Here is a 22,813-nt window from a genome sequence, read left to right on the forward strand (position 1 = left end):
GCAGTGCTCAAGGCTTACACTTAATTCTCCACTATGGTTCATTCCTGCTTGGCTTGAGGGATCCATATGGGGTACCAAGGGATCTTGCCACATGCAAGGCAAGTGTACCTGCTGTACTACTGCTCCAGCTCCTCTGCAGAAGTTTTGAATTTAGAAACTAGGAGAATTATAGAGGAGAATAAAGATAGAAGGGCCTGTGGATAGAGCACAGCAGCTGCCTTGCGAGGAGCCTGGGAGGAGTGGTACAGATGAGTTTACTTCAAATTTACTTGCATCTTCATTTGTTAAATAAACTCATTTCACTGCCCAAAAAGATAAAAAGACAAATCAGTACCTGCACCAAACCCTTAAGAGAGGAGTGAAGGCTGCACAGAAGTTCTCAGGCTACCACTTATGGTGCCCACAGAAGGGGAGAAAAACCTTATTTTCTGTCTTCAATTATAAATGGAGTCACCCACCCGTAAGGCTTCATTTTACTGTGCACAGGCAGGAGTTTGCTGCTGAAACACTATTTAAATTTGCATGTGTGCAATATTCCAAGAAACACATCTTCAGACTATTTAATAGTGAAAATTCATGAAAACCCCACATTCCAGGCCATTTCCCATGTGTGAGATGTTTGTGTCAAATGCTGGTGGGAAGGTGAGCGCCAGTTTTCTGTAGGTTCTGAGCTCTCCTTTTGCAGCAAACTCCCTAGGGTTCCTGTCTTGTCTTCTACTCGGAATCACATAAGTTGAGGGGGGGGGAGGGAAATCTTACTCCTGTCACTCAATTTTAGGTATTAAAACTCTTCTCTGGCACATGAGTGTATTTCCCCATCCCCTCTTCAAAAGCACTGGATTGTGTATTTCCAGGCAGTTTGAGAGCAAATGACTATTTGCTCCTGGTGTCCCATTAAGTGGTTTGGGGAAAAGGAGTGGGCTGGCCAGGGCAAAGTAGTTTTAAGGGGGAAAAGATAGTCTGATGAGGACTGACTGGGAAGAAGTGTTTGCTGTGAATCTCAATGTAGGTCAGGCACAGAATTCCAGATGGGAGTGGGGAAGTTCATGCAGGGTCCTCAGGATAAACTGAGGTGTAGACCCATGACCCACGTCTAGATAAAGGATGGTCCTTGGGGAGCAAGGTTCCCCTCACTTATCCTCCCAATGTGCAGATGTAGAGTTGGTAGTGGTGAGTCCAGCTGTCTTTCTGTTGTGGACTGGTCCCCTGGATGAACTTTCCTTTGAAACGTAGTGGGCAGAACAAGTGGAGGACAGAGCAGTGGCCACAGGCTGCCTCATACAATTCCAGGGCTGGAACCAGAGCAGTGGCAGGCTGAAGCTCAGTGATCCTGTAGGTCACGAGGGGGTTTCTTTGGATGCTCTAGTCTTATGTCTCGAAGTACTTGTAGATCTGGGAGACGTACTGCATCACACTCTGCCAGTCAGGCCGGTCTGTGTAGAGCATCTCACTGAGCTCCTACAGGGGAACATAAGAGTTACCAGGGAAAGTCCCAGAGCCCCTTCCCCAAAGGACTCCCAATCTCAGTCAGGTGCTACCTCAAAACCTACAGAACCAGGGCCAGAGCGATAGCACAGTGGTAGGGCATTTGCCTTGCACATGACTGACCCAGGATGGACTGAGTTCGATCCCCAGGATCCCATATGATCCCCTGAGCCAGGAGTGATTTCTGAGCGCATAGTCGAGCGTCACTGGATGTGGCCCAAAAACAAACAAACAAAAAACACTCCCCCCCCCAAAAAAAAAAAAAACCACTACAGAACCAATGGGGTAAATGCAGTCAGTCCAAAGGAAAGTGCTGCTAGGAAATCTTCAAAATTCCCAGGACAAGGACAAAAAAAAAAAAAAAAGTAACTGGGTATTGATGAATCTGAATTTAGTATATGCACATATCAAATCATTATATTGTATACCTGTATACAACTAACACAATCTTTTGTCAATTATGTCTAAAATAAAAGGAAAAGTCATTGTCTCCAACTATTCAAGAGCTAGGGTCATTCTTTTGTGATATATTATTTACAAAATTGTATTTTAGGAGACCAGCATATCTAAAACGTCTATTTGTTGAAAGTAGAAAACTTCTATCTATTTAAAGCTGAGTTGAATATAGTTATACAATAAGGAAATTATACAGAACTGTTCATAGTTTTGAGAAGGGGTGGGGTATTATCACTTAAAAAAAAAGAATGAAAACAAAACCAAGGTTGTTCCTCTTTTTGACCACCTGTTAGCATAAAACAATGCTACTGGAGAGATCGCTCAGAAGGCTAAGCACATGGCTTACATGCAGGAAGCCTGCTCTGATCATGGGCAATGTATGGTTCCCCAATAGCCTAGGGTAGCCCTCCGAACTCAGGTGAGAGGTGTAAAACGAAGAAAGGTGAGAAGAAAAAAAGGGAGGGAGGGACAGAGTGATGGAAGAAAAGCCCTTCTTAGAAATACAAAACACCTCACATTTTGTTTGAAAGAAAAAATTACCCATGAATCTATTCTAACAAAACAATTTCCACTCTTAGTGACTCACTTTTCTCAGAAGAAACACTTCTATGTCCCCTGCTAACACCATGAACAAGCTTCTTTACAAATACATAAAGAAGAAGTGAGGGTCGAAGCAATAGCACAGCGGTAGGGTGTTTGCCTTGCATGCAGCTGACTAGGGACAGAGGTGGGTTTGATCCCTGTCATCCCATATGACCCCCGAGCCTGCCAGGAGTATTTTTGAGTGCAGAGTCAGGAGTAACCCCTGAGTGCATTGCCCCGGAAGGAAGGAAGGAAGGAAGGAAGGAAGGAAGGAAGGAAGGAAGGAAGGAAGGAAGGAAGGAAGGAAGGAAGGAAGGAAGAAAGAAAAAGAAGTGAACAGAAACCACTCTTCAAGAACTAAGTGACAAGTCATATTAATTATAGGATAGCAGTTTCTTTGAGCAGCCACTGAACAGCTGGCAATACAGCTCAGCAGCAAAGCAATGGGTGTGGAAAGGTCCCACCTGAGAATGCAGCACACACCTACACACACACAGCAAGGCATTCACAGGGTGGAAAGGTTCGCTCAGACACAGAACTTTGCCCAGAGAAAATGGAAAACTGGTGCTCCTACCATAATTCCACTCTTAAACAACTGACAGGGAGGCAATATCTACACTGGAAAGATGTTCAGGGTTAGAACTTGTGTCACGCTGCAACTCAGTGGTCTCCTGTGGCCTAGCAGGGAGAAACCAGCTTAGAAAAGAAAGAGACTCAAGGCAAACTGCCTGCGATTGCAAGATAAGGGCTGAGTACCAGGCAGTTGAGGGACATCTGCTTACCTCAATCTAAGCTATACATAGTCAACCCCTCCCAATCAACATCTGTCTGATAGCAGGCTTCCTATATGAAAGCCAAGAGTCCGGAAGGGCTCCCACAAATGAACAAACAACAAAGCTGCAGCAAATCTGCCACTGCCTGATATTGCCCACTTTGGCCCTTTTTTGAACACTCATACATTTGAATGGAAGCCAGACATGGTAAAAATTGAACCCACAGGCATTGTCAAAACACACTGCACCATCAGATCACAAAATGCTTCCAGGTTCTGCAATGTAAAGGCAATTACTCTGGAAAATACTTGCACCTGTTTGGTTCTCTTATTGCTAAAAGCATGCATGACTTGACCATGAGCCTAATATGCTACCCAACCTTTTGGATATTGACAACATAGTCACTGACAGAAGTAGCAACTACAAAACCTGGGACATAGTGTTTGTCTTCTGCATTAGGGCTGCGCTTAGTGGTGATTGCATATTTTCAGTAATAATCCTGAACAACACAAACTCGGAGCCCTAGTCTCTGACTGGAATCAGTAAGCATGATTCCCAGATTACCACATTGGCCTTTACAAAACCAGACCCTCATCCTAGCTGCTCACATACTATCATATGTAAGACTGGGTGGTTATCAGATTCAAGACTAGGTTAACTTCACCTACAATGATTAAGACAAAATCTGAAGGCTCCAGGTACATAAGAGCTTCTGAATTCCCCTATAATTTGATTTTTAGGCCGTGCTCAGTGATGCTCAGGGATTACTTCTGGCTTTGCACTCAGGAATCATGCTTGGTGGGGCCAGGAGATCATTTGGGATGCCAGGGATTGAAATTGATTAGGCCAAGTGCAAAGCAAGTGCCCTATCAGCTGTACTATTGGTCTGGCCCTGCTGAAGAACTCTATGTAATTATGCTAAGGATGTTCCTTGGATCAGTGAAAGAAATAAAAGAGAACTTGAACAAGAATAGAAAAATAAGAGCTTAGGAAGAATGCAATAAAAACTAGGGCCAGGGAGACAGTAAACAGAATAGTGTGTATATGCCTGATCCTGGCTCAATTTTCAGAACCATGTGGCCCCCAAGCACATATCCCTGGAGACTCCCAAGCCTCACTATATTGTACCCTTGTTGGCCTTGAATTTCTCAGGGATGGGTTGGTGAATGTGGCCCCTGAGCACATCTTATTCTCTGAGTCTAGCATTCAACTGTCAAGCCTGGTTTGCTGAATATCACAGAATGTGGCCCCACAACTCTCTGAGCACAGGGATTGAGGGATTTCTGGGATTGGGTTGGGGGATTTCTTCCAAATTACTGAACTAAGGAATACATTCATTAAACCAAAAATGTAACGAAGCAGCAGAACAACATTAGCTGAGAAAATGATCTGTGTTCAAAGACAATGTAAATGAAACCATTAAAATAGTACAGAAGGAAAATATAAAATTTTAAATGGAGAAAACATAATAATTTTATTTATTAACATTGAAGTGAGCAATACTCACAACATAAGGAATCCAGAAAGAAAGAAAAGGGGAATTATTAAAAATCTGGTAGAAGGGGCCGAAGTGGTGGCGCTAGAGGTAAGGCAGCTGCCTTGCAAGTGCTAGCCTATGATGGACCCCAGTTCGATCCCCCAGCGTCCCATGTGGTCCCCCAAGCCAGGGGCGATTTCTGAGTGCATAGCCAGGAGTAACACTTGAGCATCACCAGCTGTGGCTCCCCAAAAAACAAAACAAAACAAAATCTTGTAGAAGGTTAAAAAAATTATAACATAATCTCCCCAATGTGAGAATATAGTCATCTGCCCAGACTCAGGAAGCTTGAAGAGTTCCAAACAAAATGAATTCAAAGAGAAGAATATCAAGACATATTGCAATTATGATGGCTAAAGCCAATGAGAAAGAACAAATTTTGAGAGCAGCAAAAGCAAAGCAAAGCTTCATATATAAGGAATCCCATAAAACATTAATAGAAGACTTATCAAATGAAATCTTCAGGCCAGAAGATAATGGTGTGACATAACAACATATTGAATGAAATAGATATTCAAACAAGAATACTCTATTCAGCAAGGTTTACATTAATAAAAAGACTAATACAAAGTGTTCAGACAAACAACAGTTTAACAACTTCATAACCACTATACCAGCTCTACCAGAAATATTAAGTGGCCTTCTATAAACAGCAAAGAAACCATTGGAAGTAATAAGACACTAAAAAACACAAAATATAGGATAGGAGAAGAGTAATAATAGGGTCTCATGAGAAACTCGAGACTTATTTGCTATGAACTTAATAGGGAATGTAAGCTTAAACTTCGTTATATTACATGGTAATCTCAAAACAAGTACAGTAGACACAGGTAAGGAACAATCAAGATCTGACCACTCTATAATAGGCAGATATAGATACAGGGGGTAAGAAAAAAAAAAAAGGTCAAAGAAACAGACACATTTCCAGAATCCACATAGAAAGACACTAATAAAGTCTTTCATTTCATAAATTTGCTAAAATGGCCTAAACCCACCTATAAAAAGATACAGCATGGCCAAATGGATCAGGAAATGAACTCTAATGTTATTTTGCTTACAAGAGAGCCAGTTTCTTGATAAACACAGGCTCAAAATAAGAGGCTGGAAAACATTCACACAAGGAAATGGTAACCTAAAAATGTCTTGGATTGGGGCCGGAGAGATAGCATGGAGGGTAAGGCGTTTGTCTTTCATGCAGAAGGTCATCGGTTCGAATCCCGGCGTCCCATATGGTCCCCCGAGCCTGCCAGGAGTGATTTCTGAGCATGAAGCCAGGAGTAACCCCTGGGCGCTGCCGGGTGTGACCCAAAAACCAAAAAAAAAAAAAAAAAAAAAAAAAGTCTTGGATTGACATTACTTATATTAAATAAATAAATAAATAAATAAAAAAGAAGGAAAAAATAAATAAATTCAAAAACTGAAAAGAAGTAATGAGAGAAATGGATATTATGATTAAGGGATTATAACAAAAGACTTATTTCTCAGTAATATATATACACACTAAGGCAACTATTTAATAAGTCTGTATGCTAACTTTAACTGTGATTTTAATCATTGTGACTAGGATGTGCCTTGGGGTGCATTTCTTTGGGTCTCTTTGAGCTGCTACTCTTTGGTCCTCCAGGATGTGGTTGCATGCACTCTTTAGCTCTGGGAACGTCTCAATAATGTTGTCTTTGATTGCTTTTATTGTTGTTGTAGATTTCTGGGTCACACCCAGCAGCACTCAGGGGTTATTCCTGACTTTATGCTCAGAAATCACTCCTGGCAGAGCCCCCTGTTTGGGGTTCCATATGAAATGCCAGGGATCAAACCCAGGTCAGCTATGTGCAAGGGAAATGCCCTCCATGCTATGCTATCACTCCAGCTTCAGACTGTTGATTATTCGTGGGAGTTTTCCTCCTGGGTCTCTGGGACTTACTTCAATAATTCTTATGTTGTTTCTAGTGAACTTATCCCAGAGTTCTACTGTCGTCTGTTCACTTGTTTTGAGAAATTTTTTCATCTTCAGTTAGTTTATTTTAAGGCTCTTTCTAAACTTTTCTGTTGTATGGAGATGTTATACAGCTCATCTCCCAACTCACTGATTCTGTCCTCAGCAGCTATTATTCTGCTTGTGAGACCTTCCAGTGAATTTTCCAGTTACCCTACCTAGTTTTTCAGTTCTATTATGTTTGAAGTTTTCTTTTCTTTTTTTTTTTTTTTGGTTTTTGGGTCACACCCGGCCAGGCTCAGGGGTTACTCCTGGCTCTCTGCTGAGAAATTGCTCTTGGCAGGCTCAGGGGACCATATGGATGCTGGGATTCGAACCACTGACCTTCTGCATGCAAGGTAAATGCCTTACCTCTCTGGCCCCTGAAGTTTTCTTATTTCTACTTTCATATCCTCTTGAGTCTTTTTATTTATTTATTTTTGGGCCACACCCAGTGATGCTCAGGGGTTACTTCTAGCTATGCACTCAGAAATTGCTCCTGGTGGGGGGACCATATGGGACGCTGGGGGATCGAACCTCGGTCCATCCTAGGCTTGTGCCACCGCTCCAGCTCCATCCTCTTGAGTCTTATTGGCTGTTCCATTATTTCTTTTTTTTTTTTTTTTTTTTTTTTTTTTGGTTTTTGGGTCTCACCCGGCAGTGCTCAGGAGTTACTCCTGGCTCCATGCTCAGAAGTCGCTCCTGGCGAGCACGGGGGGCCATATGGGACGCCGGGATTCGAACCGATGACCTTTTACATGAGAGGCAAACGCCTTACCTCCATGCTATCTCTCCGGCCCCTTAAGGTTTTTTTTTTTTTTTTTTGGATTGTTCCATTATTTCTTTTGAGTTCTTTGAACATCCTCTCTCCATATTTTCTCTCTAAAGTCCTTATCGAAGAAGCTATATAGATGGCTAGTTAAAAAAATCTGAATGAGGGGCCGGGAAGGTGGCGCTGGAGATAAGGTGTCTGCCTTGTAAGCGCTACCAAGGAACGGACCGCGGTTAGATCCCCCGGCGTCCCATATGGTCCCCCCAAGCCAGGGGCGATTTCTGAGCACATAGCCAGGAGTAACCCCTGAGCGTCAAACGGGTGTGGCCCAAAAAAAAAAAAAAAAAAAAAAAATCTGAATGAAGGGGCCAGAGCAGTGGTGCAGGGTGTAAGGTGTCTACTTTGCGTGCACTAGCCTAGGACAGACCCCGGTTCGATCCCCCAGAGTCCCACATGGTCCCCCAAACCAGGATTGATTTCTGAGTGTAAAGCCAGGAGTAACCCCAGAGTGTCACTGGGCGTGGCCAAAAGACAAACAAACAAACAAAGTCTGAATGAAGGGCCGGAGCTATAGCACAGTGGTAAGGTGTTTGCCTTGCATTCAACCAACACAGGACGGACGGCGGTTCAAATCCTGGCATCCCATATGGTCCCCTGAGCCTGCCAGGGGTGATTTCTGAGCACAGAGCCAGCAGTAACCCCTGAGCACTGCTGAGTGTTAACCCCCCAAAAGTCTAAATGAAGATACAGTAACACAATATTAAAATAAGATTTTTAATATTTCCCTCTTTACTGCTGGACACATTGGACAAAAATCAATAAGGAAACAAATAGCCTCAGAGGAAGAATTGGAATAGCTGGGATTAACAGACATACGTAGGGTTCTCCTCTCATTAAAGTTGAGTACACAATATTCTCCAGTATACCTGGTTTATTCTCTAGTATAAATCTCATGATGGGACACATAAAAATAGGGTCCATAAAATCATGAAGTTAAAAATCATACCAAGTATCTTCTCAGAGCACAATGCTATGAAGGTAAAAATAAAACATAAAAAAAATGACTAGAAAACAATCTAGGGAAATAGCTAAAAGCTAATGAGCGAGCCCTACTTTAATCTCTGGTACAAATGGTCAATCCCTTGAGTACCAGAGGAAGCGATCCACTAACTATGAGTGCGCATACTTCTGGATGTGGCCCAAGGACAACAACAAAAAGAATCTGAGAAAATGTAAACAGTTGGAAACCATTAGGGTAAAGAAGAGATAAAAGAAGAAATTAAAATATTTCTGGAAACAAATAGAAATATGAGCAACCAGAATATCTGGGACATAACAAAAGCTGTACTGAGAACTACCTTCATATCAATACACATGTTATTCAGTAAACAAGGCTCAAATAAGTAACTCAACTTCACATCTTAAGGAACTAGAAGAACAGTAATAAATGAGGTCTTATTACTTATCTTATTATTTATTACTTATTAAAGTATGTAGAAGGAAGGAATAATAGAAAAAAACTACATAAGAAAAATTATATAATACTGAATATATATGTATATATATTTTTTTTGGGGGGAGGTCACACCCAGCTGTGCTCAGGGGTTATTCCTGGCTCTATGCTCAGAAATTGCTCCTGGGCTGAGCTATTGTTTCGGGCCCCTTATTTTATTTTATTAAAATTTTTGTTGTTGTTGTTTTGGGGTCACACCCAGTGGTGCTCAGGGATTACTGCCGGCTCTGCACTCAGAAATCACTCCTGGCAGCCTCGGGGGACATATGGGATGCCGGGAATCGAACCAACATCCCTCCTGGGTCTGCTGCATGCAAAGCAAATGCTCTATCGCTGTGCTATCTCTCCGGCCCCTATTACAATTTTTTTTAACAAGGATTATTAGTTCTCTTTTTAACCATTAACTAAGTATGGTTTCATTTCCAAGTAATTTAAAATACAGAGATCAGGAAAATAGGTAATTTTTCAGCATCCAGCAAGTTTATAATTACTTACAGGTGATATAAGATATATTTTTGCATTATATATAAGAACATCTGGGGCCGGTGAGGTGGCGCTAGAGGTAAGGTGTCTGCCTTGCAAGTGCTAGCCAAGGAAGGACCACGGTTCGATCCCCCCGCGTCCCATATGGTCCCCCCAAGCCAGGGGTAATTTCTGAGTGCTTAGCCAGGAGTAACCCCTGAGCATCAAACGGGTGTGGCCCCCCCCAAAAAAGAACATGTACGTATATTTACTATTAAATACTATTTTACAGGATTAATACTTCAAAGAAAGAATGCAAGCTAAGACACAGAGGAGTGTTCAAAGAAGAAGCTATTATCTTCAGTTTGGAGCATAAGAAAATGCTACTTAGAGTATGTTCTTCAAACTTGTTTTTCATGAATACTTGAGCTTGATTGCTATACTTAACTGAAGAAATATTGTATAAAGCAAATAGATGAACTAGTATGGGTTCTTGAGACCCTTCCAACTGTAACACTAATCAGAAACTATGACCATTGTCTGGGTCTGGCCTTTCTGCCTTGAATTTTTTTTTTTTTGTTCGTTTTTGGGCCACACCCGGTAACACTCAGGGGTTACTCCTGGCTATGTGCTCAGAAGTCGCTCCTGGCTTGGGGGACCATATGGGACACCGGGGGATCGAACCGCGGTCTGTCCAAGGCTAGCGCAGGCAAGGCAGGCACCTTACCTCTTGCGCCACTGCCCGGCCCCTCTGCCTTGAATTTTTTATTCCTATAGATTTCTACAGATTTCATAGCACCAGTGAGAAACTTTAAGAAACTTTAAGATTTAGGGCCCGGAGAGATAGCACAGCGGCGTTGGCCTTGCAAGCAGCCGATCTAGGACCAAAGGTGGTTGGTTCGAATCCTGGTGTCCCATATGGTCCCCCGTGCCTGCCAGGAGCTATTTCTGAGCAGACAGCCAGGAGTAACCCCTGAGCACTGCCAGGTGTGGCCCCAAAACCAAAAAAACAAAAAAACAAAACAAAAAAAAAAAAACCAAGAAACTTTAAGATTTAAACTCTTTTGGTGCTATTTAAAAATTCTTTGTAAACTGGTAGTACCATAGCATTTGCGTAAATGATTGCTACTAAGTCACAAAGTATATTACATTCCAGGCAATGGGGGGGCCGAGAGATGGCACAGAGATAAGACATTTGCTTTGCATGCAGAAGGACAGTGGTTCAAATTCCGGCATCCCAGGCTTCCCATATGGTCCCTCGAGCTGCCAGAAACAATTTCTGAGCGTAAAGCCAGGAGTAACCCCTGAGCGCTATCAGATGTGATTCAAAAACAAAAAAAAAGTTCCAGGCGATGTGGACACATTATTATTTATTCACAGCATAATTCCAAATATTTTATCTTTTTTTGTTTTGTTTTTTGGGCCACACCTGGCGGCGCTCAGGGGTTACTCCTGGCTATCTGCTCAGAAATAGCTCCTGGCAGTCACGGGGGACCATATGGGACACCGGGATTTGAACCAACCACCTTAGGTCCTGGATCGGCTGCTTGCAAGGCAAACACCACTGTGCTATCTCTCCGGCCTCCAAATTTTTTATCTTCATGCTTAATTCTTTTGTAATTATTCTAATTTTAAATTATAGTATACATCTGCAGCAATCAAAACAGGGTGGGTACTGGAATAAAAGAAAACTTAAAAAAAACTTGAGTAAAATTATATTCAAGATGTACAGGGCTGGGGCTGGAGAGATAGCCCAGCAGTAGGGCGCTTGCCTTGCAAGTGGTCAACCCAGCACCAACAATGGTTCAAATTCCGGCATCCCATATGGTCCTCTGTACCTGCCAGGAGTGATTTCTGAGCAGAGAGCTAGGAGTAACCTCTGAGCACTGAGGGATGTGGCCCAAAAACAAAAACAAACAAACAAACAAAAGATGTACAGGGCCAAAGAGATGGTACAACTGGTAGGGCACATTGCTGACATGGATTCATTCCTGATAGCCTAAAGTGTCCCCTGAACTCATCAGGGTAATCCCTGATCATAAAACCAAGAGTAAGCCCTGAACACCAACTCTGGTAAAAAATAAACAATAAGAACAACAAAAATAAAAACAAGAAGTAAAAAAAATCTCAGCTATGGGGCCAGAGAGATAGCACAGAGGTAAGGCATTTATTTGCCTTGCATGCTGAAAGTTGGTGGTTCGAATCCCACCATTCCATATGGTCCCTGAAGCCTGCCAGGAGCAATTTCTGAGCATAGAGCCAGGAGTAACTCATGAGCGCTGCTGGTGTGACCCCCCCCCCCCCAAAAAAAAAAGTCTCAGCTATATGAGTAGTTACTTTAGAATAAAGGTGTTAAGAGCAAGAAGCAGAGGGAGGGAGATGTAACCAATTTAGTAAATTGGTTCTGGGAAAACTGATTGACCACATGCAAAATAAAAATACAACCAAACTACTATCTCACAGATAGTTCAAAACGAACAAGTTAGTTCAAAGCAGATGAAGAACTTAATGTTAGACTTGAACCCATAAAATACACTCAGAAAAAAATAGGCAGAATTCTTCATGATACTGATTTCAGACGTGTCTTCAATAATTGGACTCCAAAGAAAGTAAATGCAAAAATAAATAAGTCTGTCAAAGGGGCATGGTCCTCAGAACACTGAATTGAGCTGGGAATAGTCCTTAAGGAAAAAGAAAAATCAATGGGTTTATGCAATGGAATACTGCTCATTTATAAGAAAATATGAAATCTTGTATTTTGTTACAACTTGGATGAAACTAGAGGATGTCGTATTAAGTGAAATAGGTGAGGGAGAGAAAGACAACCTCATTCATATGTAGAATATAAAGAAACAAAGCAACTCTATAAACAAAACTGAGATTATTAGGTGGTAGGAGGACATGGGGCAGAGAAAACAGGCAGATTAGAGGGATCTAGGTGTAATGGTAGAGGAATGTTGGTAGTTCAGGGATGGTGGAATAATACTGTATGCCTCAAGTATAAATGTCAGTGTTATCACAAACCTTTTTTTTAATTTTTTAAAATTTTTTTGGTCAGACTCCTGGCTATACGCTCAGAAATAACTCCTGGCAGGTACGGGGGATCATATGGGATCTCGGGAATCAAGCTACCGTCTGTCCTGGATCCGCTGCATGCAAGGTAAATACCTTATTACTGTGTTATCTCTCCGGCCCCCATTAGCCATATTCTATCAGTAAGAACAAAATCAAATCAAACCTGGTGACTGTCAGAGAACTTTTACTTAAAAAATTTTTTGCCCTTGCTCTATCCAGGAACCTATATTTATTTACTCAAATATACTTACTGAAATGTAAGTTAACTTTTTTCTCCATTAAATTTAGCAAAAGAACTCGATCAGCGATTTCGGTTGATCAGAGAATGCCAATTCTGATTGGGTGCTTTTTAAAATTGTCATGTGTTATTATATTAAATATATTATTTTTTCCATCCACATGAAGAGATTGAGAACCAAATTTAATAAAGCAGGAAATTTCTATTTTGCTGAAGACATAAGTTGGTTAAAGAGCTCATAAACATTCCTAAATGCTTTTGAGATTAATTGTTGTTTGTCAGTAGCTCATAGACAGCCACACAAATGAAATTGCTAGCTCTGAAAATTAAAGTCAAGATGATCTCATTTGCTTTCCAGCATTCACTAACTTCTATACTAGATTAGACAAAAACTGGGTAGAAATGATAAAGAAAAATATTAACTGCAATACTACAAATAACATAATTAGGGATATTCTCAACTAATAAGGCCTCAAGTAATTTTTATTCCAAACATGATTTTTCTGCTGTCACTTGTTAATTGTGCTTCAGAAGGGAGGATAATCAGGCTCTAGTAGTCCATCTTCACCAGATAGTTAAGTCTTTTACTTCTTACAAATTTCTCTGGAATCGGGGCTGGAGCCGTAGCGCAGTGGTAGGGCATTTCTACACGGCTAATGCAGGACGAACCTGGGTTCAATCCCCTGGACCCATATGGTCCCCTAAGCCAGGAGTGATTTCTGAGCGCATAGCCAGGAGTAACCCCTGAGTGTCACTGGGTGTGGCCCCCTCAAGAAACCCCCCCCAAAAAACAAAAAAAAACCCACCAAATTTCTCTGGAGTTGTATGAATATGATAGCAACAGCTGTTCTTGAAGGTTTGGTGGGATCTAGGCTTACTGAGACTATTTCTGGTTGGGAAAGCCACACCTGGCAGTGCTCAGAGTTCACTCCTGTCTCTTCACTAGGGGTCACTTTCTGGTGTGGCTTGGAGAATCATATGTGGTGCCAAAGATTAAACCCTGGATTATGGAATGCAAAGCAAGCACCCTACTGGTATACTATCTCTCCAGCCTGCTTACTGGGATTTTTGACAGTGATGTTTGTGTGTGAGAGAGACTAGATTTTACACAAGGAATTCAAGTTCTTGAATGATTGGAGTTTGGTTTCATTTTGCTTCTCCTCATCCTCTTCTTCTTCTCCTTATCCTTCTCCTATTCTGTTTATTTATTTTTGTTTGTTTGGCCAAACTCAGAGGCCAGTGGTTATTTATAGCTTAATACTTGGGGGTTCAGAGGATAGATGTGCTTGGAATGGAACCTGGGCCTCCCATAAGTAAAGCATCCTTTGAGCCATTTCCCTGGACTTAACTTCTCTTTCTTTTTGAATAAGCTGTAGTTAAAATTTGTTTAATAGTTGAAGAAATATACATATTTTACTTTGAAAAATTAGACATTCAATTTCTAATTTTGAATGTCTATTTTTAATATAGAAACTAATTTCCTTCTTTCTTTTTTCTTTTTGGTATTTGGCCATACCTGGCAGTGCTCAAAGGTATTAGTCCTGACTGCACTCAGAAATTACTCCTAGCAAATCTCAGGGACCATAGGCATACCAGGGATCAAACTCTGGTCCGTCTTGGGTTGGCTGCGTGGAAGGCAAACGCCCTACCACTGTGCTATTGCTCTAGCCCGATAGACACTAATTTCTATTTTTTTTCCCCATCACACCCAGGGATGCTCAGGGGTTACTCCTGGCCATATGGGACGCTGGGGGATCAAACCACAGTTGGTCCTAGGCTAGTGCATGCAAGGCAGACGCCTTACCACTTGTGCCACTGCTCCAGCCCCACTAATTTCTAATTCAGTGTTGTAACACTGGTCACAGAACTAACATTTCTGTAATTGCTGACTTTTTAAATTCTAGATTACCTGCATCTTAGATTTTCCTGATCACTAACGAAAATGAACATTGAAAAAAAAAACCACCCCAAACAATAAACAGTCTTTAACCCCAATGATACTCAGGAGTCCTTGACCTTGCAGAGTTCAGGCCAGTGTTTATGTATCTTGGGGCCACTAGGGTCACACTCTGAGCCATGCTATGCTGATGGGGGCTGGACTCAAGGCTGTGCACACAGGAGGCTTCTGCTCTACCACTGAAACTAGATGCCTGGATTCAAAATGAACATCTTTAGAAAAAAATGTATTGGTTATTCATCAGTTACCTTTTTTAGCTACTGATAATTTTCTACCAGGCTGTCTTTTATTACTAATGAGTATAAATTATTTATAGATATTTTATAGTCTTTGCTTTTTCTTCAGTTTTATTTTAATATGTTTGGATAAATATTTCATCCATCCTGTTTAAGATTTCTTAAACATCTGTGGTCTTCAGTTATTCCAAAAAAAATTCCAGACATCATTTCTTCATATATTTTCTATATCATACTGATTTTCTCCTTTTTTTTTCTAGAGTTCCATTAAACATTGGGCATATATATTATCTGACTTTCTCTTCTATGTCTTGTGATCTCTGTGATGAATACTTTAGTCTAGTTAAATCAGAGTCATTTTCTCCCACTTTCCTACTTTCTCCCTTGTAGGTTACTCATTAAAGAGCCTGAAAAATGTACTGTCACCTTATCAAATTGGCCATATAACACTACTGCCAATGAGCTGTAGGAATATGAAAAATATGAAAAATCTTTTGATTTCCTTATCAAAGGGGAAAGATGTGAGGCACTTACTCTATAATTTCTCATTCCTGCTGTCCTGTAGATGGAAGTGGTGACTAGTACTTGGCAGTCAATTTTAACCACAAGAAAACAAAAATAGGAACAGAAAACTAACATAAAAGATACTAAAGTGCAGAGAAGAGATACTCTGAACTCCTTGATGATACCACTGAACAGTGAATTCATCTTCAAAGAACTTTTAAGTAATTTGCTGGGGGGAAAAAAAGAAAAGATCAGAGTTTGAGCAACTGTTGAAGTTGGGTTTTCCATTTCCTGAAGCTGAATATGTGCAGACTACTAACAGCCCTTTCTCATAGTTTCCATTTTCTAAGACTGCTGTTTTACAGTCTGGGTAATTTCTTTAGATCTATTTTCCAGTTCAGTAGTATTCTTTTTCTGCTGTTTCTAGTTAGTTTCAATACTGGTTGGATTGAATTTTTAATTTTTTAGAAAGTTTTACTCAACTCTATTAAAATCTTTTAAAATAGCACCATGTTCATTCCTTATGATTTTTTTTCTATTTTTATCTCTATTTCTCCTTCATTGGTGAGTCCCTGACATATACTGTCAGAATCACCTCAGTGGACACTGCCACACTGGGATTAAGCTCCTGGTCTCACATTTGGTCTAGAAGCTTCAGAAACCATTAAGCAATCTTCCAGATCTTCCTCTTTATTGGTTACCAAAAAAAAAAAAATCCAAGTGAAGTGCATTATATGAAACTGTAAAACAAGAGTGTAAAAATACATATATGTTGAAAAAAACTTCTCTCTTAGAAGCAGTGGGAAGCAAGTGGGGCAGGGGGAGCATTGGTAGAGGGAAGTGGACAATGGTGAAACAATGCCCGAAACAAAATCATGAACAACTTTTTAATTTCATAGTGACTAGATTAAAAAGAAACATCCAGGGGATGGAGCAATAGCACAGTGAGTAGGGTGCTTTGCACTTTGCACCAGGTTAACCCAGGTTCAATTCTTGGCGTCTTATATTGGTTCCTAAGTACCACCAAAAGTGAATCTTGAGTAAAGAGCCAGGCTTAACCACTGGCATTGCTGGTGTGTTTGCCTACCGCCCCCTCCCTCCAAATCTAAGATCAAAACCAGCTCCTTATCAGAATCTGAGACTTGCAGGGAATTGTTATTTTTAGTTTTAGGCCTGGTCAGGCAGGGAAAACTTTAATCTTTCTCTTTCATGACAAAAAATAGCATTTTGTTATCTTAGGTTTTGTGTTAATGATCTGTTTATGGGAGCTCAGGCCTTGTCTCTCATTCTGTGGGTGTTAGGAACCTGTTTATTATGAGCCCTCCACCACTACCCACACCCATCCCTGGGATTCACCACAGTCTCAGCTCATGCCTCCTAGCTCTGGTTTTCACTTCTCTTTAATTTCTGGTTTCTGGTTATTTTCCATTTCTTTTTTTTTTCAGTGAAGTAAATTGTTTTATTTGATACAATTTACTTAGAGAAATATGTGTGTGAGAGAGAAAGAGAAAGAGAAAAGGAGAGAGAGAGAAGGGGGAGAGAAAGAGAGAGAGAAACCAGGAGTACTCATTTCTACTTGAGATGTGGTTCAATAGCCAGGGTGGAGAATGAGCCATAAGTGGAAGAAAGAAAAAAATGTTGTGTGTGTGGGGGATCGTTGGGCTACATTCAGTGGTACTCATGGCATACTCCTGGCTCTGTGTTCAGGGCTCACTCCTGAGCAATGCCAGATCTCAATCTGGGTTGACCATGAGCAAGGCAAAAAGCCTTACCCAGCCGTTCTTTATTCAAAGTTTAGCTATGTGCTGATATTTTAAATATTAGTCTTCATTTAAATTTCAGGCAAACTGAACAGGAAGGCTTTAATAATAATTCGGCTAACTGTGTTTTCAAAACTGACACCCTCATTGAAAAAAAAAACACAGGCCATAACATAGAGGTAGTACAGGGGGTAAGGTGCTTTCTTTACATTTGGCTGACCCAAGTTTTATCCTTAGCACTGAATATAATATCCTGAGCATTATCAAGGGGGTACTCTATACTTTATCCTCCTGAACACAGAACCAAGAATAGTCTCTGAGCACTACCTGGTGTGCCCTTACCAAAAAAAAAAAAAAAGGAGAAAAAAAAAAAAGAAAACTGAGATCATGTGTTCAGTTTCCAAATGGATAATTTTACATTTGGGATTATGAATAATAAATTTCAGTAACTACTCCCATATTCTGTAAGGAATTATTTAGTAGATACATTAGGTTCTTTCCCAAATAGACTGAAGCAAATCAAGTTTATAGGCAGAACACTTACCAGGCTGGGTTTGATGCCTACGCTTTCAGCTGCTTCAAATGCCAACAAGAGATTCTTTTTCTAGATTAGAATAAGACAGAGACTAGAATTATCAACAACAACAACAACAACAACAAACTTTTCTAACAACATGTACTCTGGGGGCCCGGAGAGATAGCACAGCGGCATTTGCCTTGCAAGCAGCCGATCCAGGACCAAAGGTGGTTGGTTCAAATCCCAGTGTCCCATATGGTCCCCCGTGCCTGCCAGGAGCTATTTCTGAGCAGACAGCCAGGAGTAACCCCTGAGCACCGCCGGATGTGGCCCAAAAACCAAAAAAAAGAAAACAAAAAACAAACCAACATGTACTCTGATGTAAACAATTTTCTTTTTGATGGGTACAATTCTCAGAGAGTAGGGGCCACCCCCAGTGATACTCAGTTATCGGTATAATGGAGCAGTAAGTGATGAGGTATTGCTACATAGACCCTAGCAATGCTGGGGTCACCTTGGCGATGTCTGGTGGTTACCAGCACTACAAAGAAATGGTATGTAAAAAAAAAAAAAGAGAGATGGTATGTGAAAAGATTGTATGCAGTACCGGGGATCAAACTTGAGGTCTGTAAAACATTCACTCCAGCCCTTTCAGCAATCTTCCTATCTTGTACTAGTTTAAACACTTAAACTAAGTCAAATACGCAAAGAGTAGTCTCAGTTTAAGAAAACTAAATGATTAGTTAGTTAGCAGGGTGTAGCTCTCTGTTTAATCATGGTAACCCTAGTAAAACCCTAGTAAAACACTGGAAGTAGGGGCCAAAGTAATAGTACAGTGGGTAAGGAGCTTGCCTTTCATGTGGTCAACCTGGGCTCCATCCTGAGCCTTACCAGGAGTCATTCCTGAGTGTAGAACTGGGAGTAAGTCCTTAGCATAGCCAGTGTGCCCCCGAACAAGACAAAGCAAACAAACAAAAGAATAATAACAACAACAAAACAACTAAAAAAATGAAGCTGGAATAATAGTACAGTTGATAGACATTTGCTTTGTATGTAAATGGCCTAGGTTAATGCCCAGCACTATGTATAGTCCCCCCAACCCCGTCAAAAGTGATTCCTGAACAGAGTCAGGAGTAATCTCTAAGCACTGTTGGGCATGGCTCCAAAACAAAATAACAATAATTAAAGAACAATGACAAAACAAACAAACAAACAAACAAACAACCCAACTACACTGAGAGTAATAAATACAAATAGTTATATATAATAAAATATAAAACCTCTCTTTTCCCTAATCCTGGTCCTTGGAAGAATCAATTTTTTCCCCTGGGGAGTTTGGGCCATAGCTTGTGGTACTTGAAGATTACTCCTACCTCTGTGCTCAGGAGACATAAAATGCAGCATTTTGAACTATCTTTCCAGCCTGAGAGAACCACTTGCCTTGCACATGGCCAACTTGGCTTTGATCCTTGAAAGCTCAACTGGTCCTATAGCAACACCAGAAGTGATTCCTAAGCACAGAGCCAGGACAAAGCCCTGAGCACTGCTGTGTGTGACAACTCCCCCCAAAAACAACAAAACAGAACAAAATTAGTTCTGGTAATAACCACTGTATTCTTTGTAATGTGCCACTATTACTTTATTACTAAAACCGAGGCAATATTATCTCTCCAAGATTATGGAGGACTTTGATTTCAAATACTGCTTCCTCCCTTTATTATGGTGATATCACTAACTTTAATTCTTTTATTAGTATATTTGTGACTTTAAATAACACCTTTATGCTTCCATTTCTTTTTATGGGGTGGGGAGTTGGGGGACATGAGTGACACCTGGTGACAATTCTGGGATTGAACCCAGGCTAGGTCCAAACGTGTGTGTGTGTGTGTGTGTGTGTGTGTGTGTGTGTGTGTGTGTGTTGGGGTTCATACCCAGTAGTTCTTGGAGATCCTTCCTGTCTTGGGGTCTATGGGTTGCTCCCTGAAGTGCCTGGGAAACCATGTGGTACCAGGATAACCTAGGGCTCCAGCCCACTCATTTCCCCAGCCCAAACCTCCACTCAGTTAAGAATAGGCCTTTCAAAAAAATAAATAAAAAAATAATAGGCCTTTCTAATTGACCTTGTATAATAATGAAGAAAATCCCCTTTGCTTTTTTACTTAGTCGGTTTACTTTCAAACTGTTGAGCTAAATTGGCTTCCCTCTTTACAACCACCCTTCCTCTCTGTGCTAGGTCAGAATCTACAGTTTCACATATGTGAGGCGTTATCTCTGAAATACTTAACTGACTTGACCCCTGCACTTTCAAAATGGGATGATTCTGAGTGCTGAGAATAGCATTTACATGGAAAGAGTACATTAATTCTCTTCTCTGGAGTTCCCAGGTAGGGTACTGGCTTGTTTAAGAACTTTTTCAAAAGGGTAATTTTTGTTTGTTTGTTTGTTTGTTTGTTGTTTGCTTTTGGGTCACACTTGGTGGTGGTGCTCAGGGGTTACTCCTGGCTCTGTGCTCAGAAACTCCTGGCAGGGGCCGGAGAGATATCATGGAGGTAGAGTGTTGCCTTGCATGCAGAAGGACGGTGGTTTGAATCCCGGCATCCCATATGGTCCCCTGAGCCTGCCAGGAGCGATTTCTGAGCGTGGAGCCAGGAGTAACCCCTGAGAGCTGCCGGGTGTGACCCAAAACCATAAAAACAAACAAACAAACAAAAAAAAACCCAACAACTCCTGACAGGCACAGGGGACCATATAGGATGCCAGGATTTGAACCACTGTCCATCCTGGACCAGCTGCGTGCAAAGCAAATGCCCTACCACTCTGCTATCTCTCCGGCCCAAAAGGATATTATTTATAACTCATTCAAGTGATCAAAATCAGACCACAGATAGTTTGCTTCAGATTTAGAACTTACTTTTCTTCATAAGTTTGTTTTCTATAGTTCCTGCTTATTCTAGATTTTCTTTTTGGGAGAACTATATGCTTCCCTCTCATCTTCTAGTTTCTTATTTATTCTGACATTTGCTTGAGATTCAATATAATCTCCTGTAGTTTACTGACATTTTAATGTGAAAGGATTACTTCATTATTGGGGCTGTCATTTTCCAGCACAGTTTGTCATTTCCCCCTTTTATATATCCTCAAACTCAGACATCTTTTGGAGGAATATCCTTTCTTTCCTATACCCACATGCTTTGGCCTAGAGTAAAGATTAGTTCATGGCCTCATGCTTTCCTTGAGTACTTCCTAAGTCACTGAGCCATTTCTGTATTCTCACTGAGAATCCTTTTTTTCTTTGGTAACAATATACCCTTTGCATATGTACATTTATCTTTTCTCTCACCAGACTTAGTATATTACTTTATTCATATTCGCTTAGGAACACTCTCCCAGCAGTGTTCAGCAGGACTTAGGAACCCTCGCAGTTATTCTCAGGCAACCTGACCCTGGTGTTTCAAGGCCAAAGAATGAGGCCTCAATCAAGACAGTGATTGCGGGGCCGGCGAGGTGGCGCTAGAGGTAAGGTGTCTGCCTTGCAAGCACTAGCTGAGGAAGGACCGCGGTTTGATCCCCTGGCGTCCCATATGGTCCCCCCAAGCCAGGGGCAATTTCTGAGTGCTTAGCCAGGGGCAACCCCTGAGCATCAAACGGTGTGGCCCGAAAATCCAAAAAGAAAAAAAAAAGGACAGTGATTGCCCAGCTGATGCTCCAGGTGATTCTCCAGAGCCACACCCAGTGGTTCTTAGGGATTCTAGGCCCAGCATTATAGTTACAGGGATCAAACTAGGGATCAGTCATATATAGGGCGTAAGCCTTAACCCCTGTACTACTCTTCAGTTCCCTTGTTCATTTTAAAATTCTGATTATGTGACATAAAATTTGGTACTTGTAGGTGACAAAATTTATGGTTATACTTACATTCTAATAACTACTAAAGACAGAGATGAGATAGAAATCAACAGGCTATTCACCAAAACTTTTTTGGGGACATTGATCTCACGGAAAATCCTTAACAGTGAAGGCACCAGTATTGGCTCAGTGACTGCAGAAGCATCAGGGTTAGAATTTACCACATTGTGCTTGCTACAGAAGTACTAAGCCAGTAAGATATCTTCTAAGTCTCCCTTCATTTTTCTATATAAGGCCACACCCAGCAGGTACCCAGGCCTATAGTCCGGTGTTCTGTGATCTGGAGCCATGGGGTATACCCAGCAGGGGGCTGGAGATAAGCATTTCTGGGGATCAAACTCAGACCTGTAACATGCTAGGCATGTCAGCTCATCAGACTCATTTTATTCTCAACAGAAAAGCAAGCTAAACTGAGAAAATTCATGGGCACACCTGTCTGTCAGCTGAAAACACTGAGGTGCTTTGGTGGTGGTGGGGAAGTTGCTATCTTGCCAAAGTCTCGGCAGCTGCATCTGCATTCACATCCGAGAATCCTCGCCATGCCAATGCTCCAATCACATCACTTTCACACTGATCTCTGTAGAAACACCTAACTGACATAAACTCCAGGTATGCCAGTTAGTGAGCTGAGAATTCTGGGGTCTTTTCAGAGTGAAGGCTAGCCCCCCTACCTGCCCTGTTGCACTTCTGGGAGCCCTGCACATGACCCTGCACAGTGCCATGTCAGTTCATTGGTCTATCTCCACAGATCCTGGAATTGTGTGCCAGGTCACACAATACTTCCAAACTTTTTTTTTTTTTGGGTCACACCTGACAGTGCTCAAGGGATTACTCCTGGCTCTACGCTCAGAAATCGCTCCTGGCAGGCTCGGGGGACCAAACGAGAGGCTGAGATTTGAACCATCATCCTTCTGCATGCAAGGCAAATGCCTTACTGCCGTGCTATCTCTTCGGCCCACTTTCAAACTTTTCAATACTAATACCCAAGAAAGAATGCACCGAATTGGATCATATTAAAGTAGCACAGAAACCACCTAAAGTCAACAAACAAAACCAAATCATGAATGC

General features: G+C 41.3%; 1 protein-coding gene across 2 annotated transcripts in view; it reads right to left on the minus strand.

Moving 5' to 3' along the window:
• Positions 1 to 249: 249 nt before the first annotated feature.
• The window catches only part of SPECC1 (sperm antigen with calponin homology and coiled-coil domains 1), a 305,354-nt gene continuing 282,790 nt past the window's right edge, over positions 250 to 22,813 (minus strand). For both annotated transcript variants that reach the window (XM_049776822.1, XM_049776823.1), the window contains 2 exons: positions 17,867 to 17,926; positions 250 to 1,458 (listed from right to left, as the gene is read on the minus strand). In XM_049776822.1, the coding sequence (XP_049632779.1) occupies positions 1,369 to 1,458; positions 17,867 to 17,926 (150 nt within the window). In that variant the 3' untranslated portion in view covers positions 250 to 1,368. The remainder of the gene's footprint in view (positions 1,459 to 17,866; positions 17,927 to 22,813) is intronic.

The sequence above is a fragment of the Suncus etruscus genome, chromosome 7 (assembly GCF_024139225.1).
Source record: "Suncus etruscus isolate mSunEtr1 chromosome 7, mSunEtr1.pri.cur, whole genome shotgun sequence".
Lineage (NCBI taxonomy): Eukaryota > Metazoa > Chordata > Mammalia > Eulipotyphla > Soricidae > Suncus > Suncus etruscus.